Raw genomic sequence first — 16,771 nt, 5'->3', positions numbered from 1 at the left:
AAACATAAATCAGTTTTTATATTTACAGTATATAGTTTACTACAGAATGAATAAACGTTAAAGCAGCAGAAAGGTTTGTAGGCTTACTTTAGGAACAGAAATATCTCTTAATAATGAAGTTATTAATATAATTGTTTTCCAGGAATTACTGCACAACAGGGTTTTCTCACAACAGGGTTTTATGAGCTCATTATCAAGTTTATTAATAATTTTTATTAAAAGGAAAGTATTAACAGCTGTTCTTTGTAATAGCATTATATTGTCAAGTTACAAACAATGAAGAAACAGTTTATTAAATGAAATAAGCATTATAACCATAAGCAAAATAACCAAAATAATAAGCAAAATAAGCGATGCACATTTTTTATATATATTTGTTAGACATTGTAAAACTGAAACTAAGTTTCTGTAGATGATTGTCATTAATATTTTTAAGAAAAACAAATTCTTTGTTTTCACACATCACCTTACATAACAAAATGTCATTTTTGTCTGAAGGAACTGTATATAAATGAAATAACAAAACAAAGAAGTTCCACACATTTATAAAAAGCAGTTTATCACAGGTTATCTTCAAACGGGGAAGTTAGGTACGTGTCCCAAGCATTGGTAGACTTTCAGGGAAACTATCAGGGCAGCAATCTGGAAAACAGGGTTGAAGTTGAATATAAATATCATTTATGATCAATAACTGATTGCTGTTTTGAGTATAATGCTCTCTTAAAACACTCATCCCTGCTGATATATACTATATACTAATATAGGCCTACAAGATGCCTGATTAAAAACTCTTCTCAGAAAACAAACTAAATATACAATTGCAATTTCAATCTTTGAATCGAATCATGCAAATCAGTTAAAAATTCTGCAGTGGACCATTTTCCACTTTCTAATTGTTCAAAGTTTGGGAAGGTCAAGGGTCACATATTATTACCTCTATAATGCCGATCAAAAAGGACAAAGCTCCGGAAATCGATACATTTTCATCCAACAGCACATAAATGCAGCCCCTTACTTTCTAAAACAGGAATGAAGGAGTTTCGTGAAAATTATGTATTTGTAAACTTTTTGCTGTGTTATTGGTCATGATAGGCAGTACCTCGTTCACAGCTTTATCTTTTCCACATGGTGAATCTTGACCACAGCATTGTGTGGGATATAATGACTGCTTCATTACTAAGGTTGAATTTGTGAAGTCATCATAGCCTTTGTATCCACAGCATTTCAGCTAAAATTTGTAAAAATGAACATTGTAATATTAGACGGAACCCACAGCTGACATGCATGACTGTCTTACCTTGGTCATAGTTTCATTCCATATGCTAGTGATCAAAGTGTCTTGATTATAGTTCTTCTGAAGGCTTGTAACGAATTTGCCCTCTAAGCTGCTCAAAGATTTTTCTTTCTGTTAACGAGAAAATGAAGCATTTGAATATAGACGTTCCTTTATGGGAACATTATGCATAAGACAGGTTGCCCAGCCATTTTTCGTTCTTTTTTTAAGGTTTGGTTTTCGTTAGTACAGGAAAGTTTTCTTAGCGGAAATAGAACATTCGTTTTTGGTTTGTAGAACCCTAGACGGCAACATAGTGTTTATTGTTTAATTAATCAAAATAAAGCACATCAACCGTAATATTGAAGATTAAATAAGATTACATTTCTCCATTAAATAGGCTAAGATTTTATAGCACCAAATAAAGTGCTAAAGAATCACACATTCTATGATTTTTAAAATATGAAATTTATTTACAGACAATTATTTGACTTAAAGTAGGATATCAGTACATTTTTACCACTGAATTGTCCTTCTTTTGGTCTGTAACAAACACTTCTTGATTAACATCATGTTCTCTTTAATAAGGGCGTTAAATATATCTGAAATTATATTTACTCTCAAGTTATGTTAGCTATTTAAAAATAACCACCCTGAAACGTTCTGGGGACGTTATGTTATGGTTGCAAAAAATAAAACTTAAAAAGGACGACCCTAGAATGTAATAACCAGAAAAATAACCGAACGGGAACCAAATACTGTGTTTGCTGGGTGGTTGGCACAGGGTTAATTTCTGCTTCAAATCTGAATTTGGTTTTTAAAAGAAATGAAATGTGTTTGTCTTCTTGATTCACAGTCACAATGAATAACGTTTTGCCAGCCTTCACTGAAAATTGTGTCTCATATTTGCTGTCACCACATTATTGGGGAGGAGGATAAACACTGCCATGGTGACCTGGAGGATGAAGATGATGAGCACAATGACGAAAAACTGAAAAAGAACAGACAAATTACATGTCAAGAAATGTAATCTCTACAATACCTTTTGTTTTCTGAAAATTGCCAGTCAGAAAAATGACTTGACACTTTAAAACACTCACAACCAAGAGCATCCATCTTTTTTTCTTCAGCGTGCCCAAACAACCAACCACACCCATCAGAGCCAGGACGCATCCCAGAGCGATCAGCATCGGGCCGCCCATCGACATGATCGTGGTAAGAGTAGCAACATCAATCGTATTAAACAAGCCAGTCTGGCTCTTCTTCATTTGTGACCATATACCGAGTCCTACAGTCGCGCCTCCACTCAACTACAGTGTGCGAAAGAGAAAAAGAAATTGATCATTCGGAAGTGCTCATTCATCACCAGATTTCTCCATCTGTGGATTAAAAATATAAAGTATGTCCCCAACTATGGTCCCTCCAGTGAATCAACCATTAAATATCCACCGTACTTACAGTGAGGAAGCCGTAGAAGGTGGAAGCCAGCTTTAAACATCCTGTCACCTTCATGATTTTGTTTTTATTGGTCTGTGGTAAAAAAAGAAGTGTCAGTTAAAACTAGACAAACTTTGCATGTTGTTTTAAAGTTTAGAAACCTTTGAAGCTTGACAGATAGAACGATAGATCGATTATAGAATGATATTACAACAAATTTATCCGAATCCTTTGCATTTTAGATACATTTTGTATTGCTATCACACCTCACATGTTATTGCCTCCTTAAGATGACATTTACTTGCAGTGGAGAAGCTGGTCACATTCACACAGCAGCAGAATACGGCTGTCAGTCCTGTATTCGAATACGGTTACGTTCACACACAGTTCGGCTATTTACGGGAGTGGCAACCGCATTCTGTAACGAACTCACACCAGTTTTCATTCCTTTTGGGCAGGTTTTCTGGTACCTGGCAACCCTGGGCTGTTTTGGGGTCATTTTGCTGGTTTTCTAACAAATAAATTGTATAGTCTAATTGGTTAAACAAAATTCAAGTGTGCATTTACTCCATTAAATCAGTCATCATGACTTTACTAAACACAAGCCCACCGCAGAGTCGGCTGGCGTTGGTGTGGACGTCATGATGGGTAAGTGGAGCGCCACATGCCCATACTATGGCGCGCGCCCCGTGCTAAAATTAAACATCCGACCGACCGATCGAACGTCAAACCGAACGTCTTGTACTCAGTGGCGGAGCCAGGATTTTTTCATAGGGGTTGCCAGGCAAGGGCCAGCAACCAGTCTGGGGTGGCACAGAAATCTTAATTATTTTATCATAAAAAATAATTTGATAATGTATTGGACTGTTTTAGTGCCTACACAACTGAATAAAGTTAATTTGTACTTAATTGTAATTGAGATAGTAGTGAATTAGGAATCATGGAATACTGAGTGAATTTTTTATTATTACCCACCACCTCATATTAAAATTAATTAAATAGTAATAAAAGGGCACCCACTATAGCTAAAGTTCAACTTGCTCAGTTAGCTTGGTTCTGGTTCTCAAAATGCAATAGCTTGTTCTACATTGTTGCATCTTCATGGATGAGATAACATGCAGATAAATACTGTAGTCCAAAGATTATTGAACCTTCAATGCATTTTATATAATCAATGAACTCTTCAACCAATTCTGAGTTTGTAAAAAAAAAGTTTAACTTTCTATATTAGTTGTCAAAATAAATAATTGCAACAGTTCTATCATACCGAACTTAAAAAGGAAAACAAAAGTTCCCTTTCAAGGGAACTCGCGTTGCGTCGAGTTTGACGCTATGGGAACGCTTTGCGTGATGACGTCTTGAAGCACATGTAAAATCAGTCCAATGGTGTAGCGGGACGTCAGAGGCGGGTGACGTCACGTACCAGGAAGCTATAAAAGCCGGCCTGAAGCAGGAAACAACAGCTTTCTGAGTCTTCAGTAGCGCTCTGTGTTGAAATCTGTCTGTCTTATTTGGTGTTGTCTGATATATATATATTATTCAGTATGGCGAGCAAGCAGCAGTTTAGAGTGTGTGTCCATCCCTGCCCGCGTTATTTAACGGGAGGTGACACACACACTCTTTGTGTTGTTTGTTTGGGAGAGGAGCATGCCCAGTCAGCACTCGAGGGTGGTGACTGTGAGCATTGCTGTGCGCTTCCTTTGCGTACGCTCCGATCCCGCTTGGCTCGGTTCAATCCCGACCACGTTCCCCAGGGCTTTGGTCCCGCCGCTGCCGAGGCACGGCGTCGATCTCAGACCTGGGGTTCGCAGATGGATCTGTCAGTGGATGTTGAGACGGGCTCTGCCTTATCTCAGCATCCTTCTGATAGATCCAGTGCCTCTCATCAGGGTGTGGAAGCACGCGCTGCGGTTTCTTCCCCCCCGGTGGAGGCACCAGTACTGCAATTGTCCAGCTCTGAGGAGCTGGACGTTGTTAGTATTGAAGCTGAGTCTGAGGATTCGCCACCTCAGTCTCACGCTTTTGAGGAATTGCTCGATGTTGTCACTAGAGCAGTTCACAGATTATCTATTGAGTGGCCAGAGGATAGGCAGGACGTTCGTTCGAAAAGCAAGCTCGACGAACGCTTCCTGCCATCTCGTACACAGCCTCAGCGAAGAAGCCTTCCGTTTTTTCCCGATCTCCACACCGAGGTGTCGAGATCGTGGGGAAAACCGGTTTCATACAGAGTGTATGCACCACAAACATCCCACTATTCTTCCATTCATAAATATAAAGAATATGGTTATGGGGAGATGCCGAAGGTGGAGGAGACGCTTGCGAGCTATCTCTCTCCAGCAACGGCATCTTCCCTGAAAGCTCCTTCACTTCCCTCTAAGCCAGTAAAATACACATCATCTCTGGTTCATAAGTCGTATGCAGCCGCTGGTCAAGCTGCAGCGTGTCTGCATATGATGTCTATTATGCAAGCCTATCAGGCAGAATTATTGGGGGATTTAGAGGAGGGCGGGGGAATTGGTCCTGACACAGTGGCTGAACTTCGCAGAGCCACAGATCTGTCTCTCAGGGCCACCAAGGAGACCGCTAAATCAATCGGGCGGTCTATGGCAGCCCTGGTGGCCACTGAGAGGCATCTGTGGCTCAATCTGAGCGATATAAAAGAGAAAGAAAAGCACGTTCTCTTAGATGCTCCGGTTTCCACTGTTGGTTTATTTGGTGATGCAGTAAACAGTGCGGTAGCTAAATCTCAGGAAGCTGCTAAACAGGCAGCTGCATTGCAAAAGCTTCTCCCCCGCCGTTCATTCTATGAGGCTGCTGAGCGGGAGCAGCCTCACTCCTCTAAAAAGAGCGCTGAACACCGTGCCACTCAAAAACAGAGTGTGTCCTCTCGTGCTCCCCCACAAAAATCTCGGGGACACGGAGGGCGCGCTCAAACCCAGCAGTCTTCGAGGGGTAGAACGGATCTGCGGACCGTTATTACCGCCAAGAAGGCTGCTGGGAAAAAATCCTGACGTCCGAGGGCTCAGGATTAATGAGGGTAGTCCCCCCCGAAGCAGAGCGGTTAACACCTCTTTTTACGGTGCCCGTCTCTCTTCGGTACCCTCAGGGGACCGTTCTGCCAACCCTGCCGCCTCAGGTGTTACAGGGCGCAGCGGTCTCCGGCGAGCACATATCTCAAGGACCACCCGGAAACGTAGTGGCCTCGGGATGCCCGCCCCCTCCGAGGAGGGTGTTAGAGCAGTCTGTTCGGTCGCTCCCTGCCGGTGCGCCGTTACAGGGCGTCGAATTGACTGCTCAACAACAACAAAATCCAGAAACCAGTCTCGAGAGGCTGGTACCTCTAGTAGAATCTTTGACAGCGTGGAAGCTACTGTCAAATGTTTCTCGTTGGGTCCTGCAGACCGTGGAAAAAGGGTATCTGATTCAGTTCGGGAAACGCCCACCTCGGTTTATGGGGGTTCTGCCCACTGTGGTGGCCCCCGAGCAGGTTCTGGTTATGGAACAGGAAGTAAACACTCTGTTAGAGAAAGGGGCCATAGAATATGTACCTCCCTCCGACAGGGAAACCGGGTTTTACAGCCGGTACTTCATAGTTCCAAAAAAGGACGGGGGATTGCGTCCCATTTTGGATCTTCGAGTTCTGAACGAGTCAGTCATGCAGCTCAAGTTCAAAATGTTGACATTGAGACAGATCGTGCCACAGATCAGGTCCGAGGACTGGTTTGTCACGATAGATCTCAAGGACGCATATTTCCATGTTTCCATCCGTCCTTGTCATTGGAAGTTCCTGAGGTTTGCTTTCGGGGGCAAAGCATACCAATATCGTGTTCTTCCATTCGGCCTAGCTTTATCACCCCGCACTTTCACGAAATGCATGGATGCAGCTCTGGCGCCTCTGCGCCTTCAGGGGATTCGCATCTTGAACTACATCGACGATTGGTTGATTTTAGCTCAGTCGCATCAGTTGGCGGTTCAACATCGAGATGTTGTTCTCGCCCACATGAAAGAGCTGGGGTTACGGCTGAACGCCAAGAAGAGTGTGCTTTCTCCACTCCAGAGAACCACTTTCCTAGGCGTGGTTTGGGACTCAGTGTCGATGCAGGCGCGCCTGTCACCGCCACGTATAGAGTCCATCCTTGCAGCTGTGAAAAGTGTAAAGCTAGGCCAGCTACTCACTGTCAAACAGTTCCAGAGACTGTTGGGTCTCATGGCAGCAGCTTCCAACGTGATACCTTTTGGACTGCTGCACATGAGGCCCCTGCAGTGGTGGCTCAGGACCAGGGGGTTTTCCCCGAGGGGCAACCCATTTCGCACAATCAAGGTCACGCGGCGATGCCTACGTGCCTTGGTTATGTGGAAGAAACCTTGGTTCCTGTCCCAGGGCCCAGTGTTGGGAGCTTCTTGTCGTCGCAGACTGCTAACGACGGATGCTTCCCTCACGGGTTGGGGAGCGATCCTGGAGGGTCGCTCAGCTCAAGGTCTGTGGGAAGACCATCATCGTTCCTGGCATATCAATCGCCTAGAGATGTTAGCTGTCTTCCGGGCTCTGAGGAGCTTTGTCACAGACCTCAGGGGACACCATGTGTTAGTGCATACGGACAACACGTCGGTAGTCGCCTATATCAACCACCAAGGGGGTTTGCGCTCGCGCCCATTATCAAATCTGGCACGCCATATCCTCTTGTGGTCCCAGGGGAAGTTGCTGTCACTCAGAGCAGCCTACATCCCCGGGGTTCAGAATATAGGAGCAGACACTCTGTCGAGGCAGGGGCCGAGGCCCGGGGAATGGAGGCTCCACCCCGAGGTGGTGGAGCTGATATGGAGGGAGTACGGCCAAGCACAAGTGGATCTGTTTGCGTCTCGAGAGACGTCTCACTGTCCACTTTGGTTCTCCCTCACGCATCCAGCTCCTCTCGGACTGGATGCTATGGTACAGGCGTGGCCGAGGCTTCGTCTGTACGCCTTTCCCCCAGTTGCTCTGCTCCCGGGAGTTCTGGAGAGGGTTCGCAGGGACCGGGTTTGCCTGCTTCTTATAGCCCCGCGCTGGCCGGGCAGAGTATGGTTTCCCGACCTTGTGTCCCTCCTCGACGGGCCTCCTCTGGAGCTACCTGTCAGGAGGGACCTTCTGTCCCAAGCAGGGGGTTCAATACTTCACCCCCGCCCAGAACTGTGGAACCTGTGGGCTTGGCCTCTGAGGGGGCCCAGCTCATAGAGTCAGGTCTCTCGACTGAGGTTGTTGAGACCATTCTGCAGTCCAGAGCTCCCTCCACGAGGAAACTTTATGCCCTGAAGTGGAGAGTATTCACTTCTTGGTGTAGTGACCGTCGGCTGGAACCAGTCCACTGCCCAATTGGTACAGTGCTGGAGTTCCTGCAGGACCGGTTCACTGCAGGTCTGACCCCGTCCACTTTAAAGGTCTATGTGGCGGCCATAGGTGCTTACCACATTCCTTTGGGTGGAATGTCTGTGGGGAAGGACCCTCTGGTATCTCGTTTCCTTCGTGGCACTTGGAGGCTGAGGCCTGCAGTCCGCTCTAGGGTGCCGCCATGGGACTTGTCCATTGCTCTACAAGGCCTGTCCCTGGCCCCCTTTGAGCCCATTGAGGAGGTTTCGGAAAAGTTTCTGACTTTGAAAGCTATTTTCCTTCTTGCCATTTCTTCTCTTAAGAGAATTGGGGATATTCAAGCATTGTCGGTTGCTCCTTCCTGCTTAGAGTTTGCTCCGGGTATGGTGAAAGCTTTTCTCCATCCCAGACCGGGTTATGTCCCCAAGGTCCCCACTAATGTGGCCAGACCTATTATTCTGCAGGCCTTCTGTCCTCCTCCCTTCCAGAATACGGACCAGGAGGCTAATAATTTGCTTTGCCCAGTTCGGGCGTTAGACGCCTACGTCCACAGAGCTGCCCTGTGGCGCAGAAGTGATCAGTTGTTTGTTTGCTTTGGCTCCCCTAACAAGGGAGGGCCGGTGTCTAAGCAAAGAATGAGCAAGTGGGTGGTCGAGGCTATCTCACTTGCTTATGAGGCGGCTGGGCAGCCTTCTCCTTTGGCTGTCCGGTCACACTCTACAAGGAGTATGGCGGCCTCTAAGGCCCTTATTTCAGGAGTTTCTCTACAGGATGTCTGTGATGCGGCAGGCTGGTCCTCACCGCACACTTTCGTCAGGTTCTACTCTCTGGATCTAGACTCTGCTCCAGGGTCTCATGTTTTGTCATCCTAGTGCTGCTCTTCATGATTTCACACAGGACAGACTTTTGTAGCTATGGAGGCGTTGGTATAGACGTTCCCATAGCGTCAAACTCGACGCAACGCGAGTTCCCTTGAAAGGGAACGCTCCGGTTACGACTGTAACCTCGGTTCCCTGAAGAGGGAACGAGCGTTGCGTCACCTTGCCATATCTCCTTCATGCCTGTCAGCACGACTTCAGACTTTACTAAGCTGTTGTTTCCTGCTTCAGGCCGGCTTTTATAGCTTCCTGGTACGTGACGTCACCCGCCTCTGACGTCCCGCTACACCATTGGACTGATTTTACATGTGCTTCAAGACGTCATCACGCAAAGCGTTCCCATAGCGTCAAACTCGACGCAACGCTCGTTCCCTCTTCAGGGAACCGAGGTTACAGTCGTAACCGGAGCGTTCTCTTTTGAATCCCCAAGTGCAAGAATGTGAACAAGGCGGAAGTCAACAGCACATAATGTAAAATTTTATGTTTTTCATAATGTAATGTTGCCAGAATGTAAAACTAGTTATTTTATGGATTTAAAAATTATCCATTTTTGTTTGTCCTTTACAAATTAACGCAAAATGAATGCCTATCGTCTTGTACAAATGTGCTCACATTTATTTGGACATTAAAACATTACATCAGTTTGTGCCTTATATTGTGATCTCACATAGCAGAATATTTTAATCCAGACACCAATATTTGAATGTGACGCATATATAACAAATGCATGCATGCAGTTCTGACAGCTTTAATCACCTTTTTTATTCTTACATGAGTTAATTGACGACAACTACGGCTACAGCGCGCCGCGTGATGAGCGTACCGCAAGCACAACAACGGCTGTCAGCCGTATGACAGAAAAGTTAGTTAGTTTTGCTGACATTTGGCCTGACAACATCTCATCTTACCGGAGATCAGGGGCGTCAGACAGGGGTTAATAGTGGAACTGAGTAACAGGGGCTCTTGGCGAAGAGGGGGCCCACAAAGATATATGGGCATTTCTCAGATTAAGGGCCAAATTGGGTTGCTGCAATTTTGAATTCCAAATTTAACTAATTGGTATACATCGAATTATCAGTCCTTAAGTCAGGAGCGACGTTATGAGCTTGGTTGAGACCATAAGATAAGGGAATTTATGATTTTTTGCCATTTTATTAACTGTCAAGTAAATGTGTCATTACCATCACATCATCGAATATATGTAAAAAATAAAACTTAAATGATAAATCAGTGCTTTTAAAACATTTTGTGGTTTCACATAACAATCTATTTTATCTTGAACTTAATGGGATTGTTGATTTTTACTTGCAAGATGAATTATAGTCATTTAAGTATCTAAATTTCTGATTCATCAATCTACCCTGGCTTGGAATATAAGCTTATTTTAAGTGAATGCCATCAAAACTTTTTAATACATTGATCATTTAGACTGTCCAACATTGTCAGAAATATATAATTGTAGGATGTTTTTGTAATTTATACATCATTTATTGGCAAAAATATGTATGGTGATGGTGATGACACTGCAGTTCTGGTAATGACAGTTTGTTGCTGTGATGACAAATCACTGATCATAAGCTATTGTAATTTAAAGAGATACTCCACTTTTTTTGGAAATAGGCTCATTTTACAACTCCCCCAGAGTTAAACAGTTGAGTTTTACCATTTTCGAATCCATTCAGCCGAACTCCGGGTCTGGCGGTACCACTTTTAGCATAGCTTAGCATAGATCATTGAATCGGACAAGACCATTAGCATCTCTCTCAAAAAAATGACCAAAGAGTTTAGATATTTTTCCTATTTAAAACTTGACTCTTCTGTAGTTACATCGTGTACTAAGACCAACGGAAAATTAAAAGTTGCGATTTTCTAGCCTGATATGGCTAGGAACTATACTCTCATTCCTGCGTAATAATCAAGAAACTTTGCTGCCGTACCATGGGTCCAGCAGGCGTAATGATATGACGCAGCGCCTGAAAATAGTCCCCAGCTCGGTAGACTATAGGGTCGACTATTTTCAGGCGCTGCGTCATATCATTACGCCTGCTGGACCCATGGTACGGCAGCAAAATTTCTTGATTATTACGCAGGAATACCCGGAGACCCGGAGTTCGGCCGAATGGATTCGAAAACGGTAAAACTCAACTGTTTAACTCTGGGGGAGTTGTAAAATGAGCCTATTTCCAAAAAAAGTGGAGTATCCCTTTAAGAGCCTAAGTGACTTCAGACCAACAAAAAAAACAAAAAAAAACAGCTAGTAATCTGTTTAAACATCAAAACATAGTTTAATCTGATTATGGAAGACCAAACATGAACTGTGTTCCTTGTGAACAGGATTGGTTCAGTATAATTACAGTCTAAACAGACTATTTAATAATTTCATAGCCATGTTGAATAAAAAAAAAACATGAAACAGGAGGGCAGTTAAGAACAGGTTGTCACAGTTGTGTTCTGTTTGTGTTAGTCCTATTAGTCCTATTTTGGTGTGTGTAACCTTCTGCCTGTCTGTACCCGTTGGATATTATTAGAAAGAAAAAGTTTGTATTGGAACTTTTGTCTCCTCATTTTCTGCCTGCACCACCCTGTGACAGAACTACGGACCTCCAAAATGGATGATGAAGCTCAGTTTATTTCGGTGGCTCAGGAGAGCACTGATTTTTTGAGTTTCACAATGAACTTCTGTCGTCTTGCATTTACCAGCCTGCTCGACGACGAGACCCTGAGGACCTTGTTCCTGATCGGGGCCACTTTCAACCGTCCCATTGATCTCCCCGACACCACGGGACTGAACTGGAGGGAAACTGTCCTTCGGTGTCTGAAAAGTGTCGGGCTTCGATCAGGAACACAGCCAGAGCCAGGGAATCCTCACGCCTCACCGTCTGAGTCCTCAGGCAAGATGGCCGCCGCCTCGCCGCCTGAGCCCTCAGCTAAGAAGGCCATCGCCTCACCGTCTGAGCCCTCAGCCAAGATGGCCGCCGCCTCGCCGCCTGAGCCCTCAGCTAAGAAGGCCATCGCCTCACCGTCTGAGCCCTCAGCCAAGATGGCCGCCGCCTCGCCGCCTGAGCCCTCAGCTAAGAAGGCCACCGCCTCACCATCTGAGCCCTCAGCCAAGATGGCCACGGCCACGCCCAGTCCAGAGTTTCATCCCTCCGAGACCACCCGTCCAGAGTCTCGTCCCGCCGAGACCGCCCTTCCTGGATCTCGCCTAACCGAGACCGCCCTTCCAGAGGCCAGTCCTGCCGAGCCTGAGAATCTTCACGTCATGTCTACCGAGCCTGAGAATCTTCACGTCATGCCTGACCAGCCTGATCTTCACGTCATGCCTGACCAGCCTGATCTTCACGTCGAGCCCGCCGAGCCAGAGACGCTTCACGTCAGTCCGGTTGAGTCTGAATCTTCTGTCCCCGAGCCTGAATCTGAATTCCCACCCAGCCTCCCTCTCCCACCTCCTCCCATCTGCCTCCTCTCAACCATTCTTCCACCATTGCCAGTCAGCCCCTCTGCTCCTCTAACAACCTTCGGGGAGGTGGAGTCGCCGTGGGTCTGCCTGTCACCCACTCCATCAGGATCCCCGGTCTCCGCCTCCGACCTCCTCGACCCGGACTCCGCTGCGGCCTATCGGACCATTGGCTTCGCCGTGGCTCCTGCCTCCCTCATCTCCGCTGTGGCCCATCAGTCCACAAGCTCGGCCGGGCTCCCTCGTCCCCCCGGTCGTTCCTTGCCCTGCCCTCGCCTCGGGACTACCCTCCTCTGGTTTTGCCTCGTCCATTCGTCCCTCTGGCTCCGTTGAGCTCCTCTCTCCCTCCAGCTCCACCTTGATCCTCGGTCCCTCCGGCTCCACCGTGGCCTTCTGGATCCCTGCCTGCGCTTCAGTCACCAGAGCTATCTGCGTCGCCAAGTCCCTCCAGATCCTCTGCATCGCCCTGTCTCGTCGGCTCTCCGGCTCCACCCTGGTCTCCTCTCCCACCAGCTCCCTTATCTTTTAGATGTTTTCTGTATGATTTGGACCTTTGGGCAGCTGCTTTTGGAGCCATGTCACACCTAAACACAACAATTATAATGAATTCATTTAGTATTTTAAAAACAAATGCATTACTTAATTTAAAATATAGTGACTTTTGATTGGTAAATGTATATTAATTATTTTAAGATAACGTATTCAACATAAATTCTTTAAAGAACAGTATGTTTAATGTATCTGCCGTCATCACCACCACAACCTGTCATTACCAGCACAAGCTGTAATGTGCTGGTAATGACTGTGCTGGTAATGACATTTTTGTCAAAAAACTAGCCTGATGACTAAGCAAGTGTAGCTAGCTTTCTACATGTAATGTACACCATTTTAACTATTAAAGTGATAAAAATAATCCAAAAATGTTTAAAAATACAGAAATACAACACATATGGTAATGACGCATAATAAGTGTACATGCCCAACACAAAGAATAAAGAGTAGATTTACTTACTTTTCTGGACATCAAGGCATCAGTCTTGCAGCTTGAAATCCATGTGCTCCACTATGATATTAGGTTACCATGGCTACCAAATAAACTTTTGATGAAAAAAAAGTAGGAAAGTCCCTTTATGCAGAGCGTGTTGGTAATGACGGCTAAACCATGGGACAGGTAGAAATGAAGTACAAAATGCATATATATGCTTAATCTGTGCATGTAGTTTATTAGTTCAGGTAACATTTAATTCATATGCATATTTTTTTTATTAATTTGTGATAAATAATGTTTGAGATATGGCACGACATGAGAAAACTCTGGTGGCGGACTACACCAGAACACAGATAATGTACCACAAAACACCAATAAAATGTGTTAAAATAATTAGTAAGAGCAGCCATAAAAAAAGTCTAGGCTTGTTTTTGTTTATACTAATTAGTGGTGCTAAAATATATTAGATTTAATTCGTTTTTAATAGAATTACACCCTGTGGACAGAAATAGGCCAGAATTCTGGGAAATACCCATATATTGGTGTTGTGAGGGGCCCACCCCTTGGTTCTGTGACCCAACATTTGGTGCTACGCCCCTGCCGGAGATAGCCAACTGAATAAGGACAACGCCCTTTTCTCAGCATCTGACAGAAGTGTCACAAGCTTTCACACACATAGTAGGGTAGGAAGGGGGGGTTCACCTGCACCCGAAAGGTATATTTTTTTAACCTAGTTTTTTGTAATCCTTAAGGTGTCTAGTAAAGGAATTTTGATGTTCCCCACGCAAATTATTGTCCCATATATGATTTTTTGTATCATCTTTTGTGTCCGTGCTTGATTTTCGGCTGTGAAAAATGAAAACTTTAAATCTACATAGAATCTGAACAATACATCCTACAGACACAATCCACCCCATTTTGTCATTATTAGATGATGTTTGGTGCATTAAAACTCAAATAAACGCAAAAAAATGTAAAAAATCGGTGACATTGAATCACTGGAACTCCTCCCCCATGGACCCTATTGATATATGTTTTCTAACTTTTGTATTTTTATAGTCTTTATGATGTCTAATAAGCAAATGTTGATGATCCCTACTTGAAAAATTGTCACATGTTGGTCCAAATGAACATCTCCCATAATAAGGAGTTACTATTCAAACCGTTATATTGGTATCATATTTATTGAAACAAAACAGAAAACCACTCATATTGTCAAATGTGTGTATATATAGGGTATAACAAATCCCCATTAGAATAAACTGAAATAGAAAAAAGTGATTCTAATCAAAGGTCAAAAGGTCAAGGGCAATGATGTCTATTCATCATACAGCAGGTCTTCATAATCGACCTCTTGCTCCTCGTCTTCTTCACCATCTCCATCCATCTCCTCGACTGTTTCCTCCAGCAAGTCAGTGAGTAAAGTGGGGAGGATAGGTCCACAAGACCACACTGGTTCCAGGGTACCCTCTTCAGTCTTTTCCCAGCCTTGGCCAGGATCATGGGGCTTGGGACACCAGAATATCGGTGTGGCTGCTCTCTTGTAGTTGGCCAGACGGTGGTCGACACGGTTGATGTGTGGGACCAGGTTGTCTCTCCAGGGCGGGAGCCGGGACAAATCCACCTTGAATCTGGTGGTAAGCGTCTCTGTTATGTCCGCTCTGGACGAATTAATCTGTGTTCGTTTGGTAATGCCTCGCTGCATGTTTAGGTTGCAGCTGTTTTGGTCTGAAATGTTTGGTTACGGTTTGTCCGAAAAGTAAAGAGAGTTGCATGCATAAATCTCTCGTCCAGCGTCCTTTTTTATACATAACAATTGGTGACGAGGATGGCTGAATTTTCTCTTCCTCCTCCACCTCCTTTCCTCGCACTTCCCGGTGAGCCTACAATACCGTGGAATCGCTGGCATCAGTCTTTTGAAACATACCTACAAGCTACGGGACTAGCTGACGTGAGTGCAGTTCGGAAAACAGCATTGCTGAGGCACTGTTTAGGAGTCAAGGGACAACGGGTACTGGAGACGTTAACTGGCAACGGGACAAATACAGACTATGCAGGGACAGTGAAACTTTTAAAAGACCAGTTTGCTGCCCCACAGAGTGCTTTATTGAGACGGTTTATGTTTAGACAACGACACCAACTACCAGGGGAGTCCGTCCATCAGTACGTCTCCAACCTAAAAGGTTTAGCCAGCCATTGTAAATTCGGCGCATTGACAGACGAGATGATACGTGATCAACTGATTGAGCACACTACACAGGCTAAAATCAGGGAGACGTTGCCACTCGAATCAGACGACTTAACACTAGCTAAGGCTGTTGCCATTGCATTCCAAATTGAAAGTGCAGCGGAATGTGCAGTTAAATTAACACAGACAGAATCATCATTAAGCCAAGCAGTATGCATAAGAGCACAGTCACATGACCAGCAACAGCAGTAGCCATCTAGCTCTGGTTTGGATGTACCAGACACAGCCCCAGACCCAGTCATGCATCTCACAAGACAACAAGGGCCGCGTCAGCGTCAAAGGCAGTTTTCCTGCGGTAGCTGTGGATCAAACACACATGCCACCAGAGCCCGGCACTGTCCAGCTAATGACCAAACATGCCGTAACTGTGGCAGGAAAAATCACTTTGCAAAAATGTGCCGCTCTGCCCCCTCCAGGTCAGATGCACACACTCCCCGTGGTTCACCCACCATAATTCGCCATGTAACATCGGGGCCCATGCAATTCAAGTCATGTACAGTGAATATAAACACAGTGTGTATTCCCCTGCTGCTAGACACAGGTGCAAGTGTCTCCCTTCTGAATGCCAGTACATACCATAAGTTCTTTCATTCCTGTCCACTGTCCACGCCCCCTGCTGTCCTACATGGGTATGGTAACTCAAAAATTGACTTGTTGAGGTCCATCACAGTGACTGTTAGCTATGGAACTAGGGTCTTGCCCTCCTTGGTCTTCAATGTGGCCCGACGAGGGGTGAATTTAATGGGGCTGGATCTGTTCATGGCATTGGGATTTTCACTCATTGAAACAGGGGGGGCTGCCATTATGACTGTCGCTGCCGGACCACATCAGAAGTGGTCATCACTGTTTGAAGGGCTGGGCTGTCTGTCTGCTTTTGCCCATCAACCCCTCATTGACTCCTCGGTGATGCCAGTCGTCCAGCCACTGCGCCGTATTCCACTGGCCCTGAAGGGATGGAGTGTCTGTTGAGCTGCAGCGGCTGCTGGATGCCGGTATCATTGAGCCGGTTGATGCTTCACCATGGATTTCAAATTTGAAAACAGGGGCTCTGCGAGTCTGTGTGGACCTCCGCGCAGTAAATAAAGCAGTCATCCCAGACAGATACCCATTGCCCACGTCGAAGGAGCTCACGGCACAATTTCACGG

General features: G+C 45.2%; 1 protein-coding gene across 2 annotated transcripts in view; it reads right to left on the bottom strand.

Annotated features, from left to right (window-relative positions):
• Position 1: 1 nt before the first annotated feature.
• Positions 2 to 16,771, bottom strand: part of LOC311074664 (tetraspanin-1-like) — a 23,924-nt gene continuing 7,154 nt past the window's right edge. Inside the window, exons 2-8 of one of the 2 annotated variants that reach the window (XM_084101443.1) lie at positions 2,732 to 2,803; positions 2,374 to 2,583; positions 2,190 to 2,264; positions 1,298 to 1,405; positions 1,100 to 1,228; positions 935 to 1,018; positions 2 to 642 (exon numbers count right to left, since the gene is read on the bottom strand). In XM_084101443.1, the coding sequence (XP_083957569.1) occupies positions 574 to 642; positions 935 to 1,018; positions 1,100 to 1,228; positions 1,298 to 1,405; positions 2,190 to 2,264; positions 2,374 to 2,583; positions 2,732 to 2,785 (729 nt within the window). In that variant the 5' untranslated portion in view covers positions 2,786 to 2,803 and the 3' untranslated portion in view covers positions 2 to 573. The remainder of the gene's footprint in view (positions 643 to 934; positions 1,019 to 1,099; positions 1,229 to 1,297; positions 1,406 to 2,189; positions 2,265 to 2,373; positions 2,584 to 2,731; positions 2,804 to 16,771) is intronic. The other variant, XM_084101444.1, reaches the window with a different exon arrangement.

This window comes from Abramis brama (assembly GCF_963993115.1).
Source record: "Abramis brama genome assembly, chromosome: 2".
NCBI classification, from domain to species: Eukaryota; Metazoa; Chordata; class Actinopteri; order Cypriniformes; family Leuciscidae; genus Abramis; species Abramis brama.
This window is presented reverse-complemented; position numbering and strand designations above follow the sequence as displayed.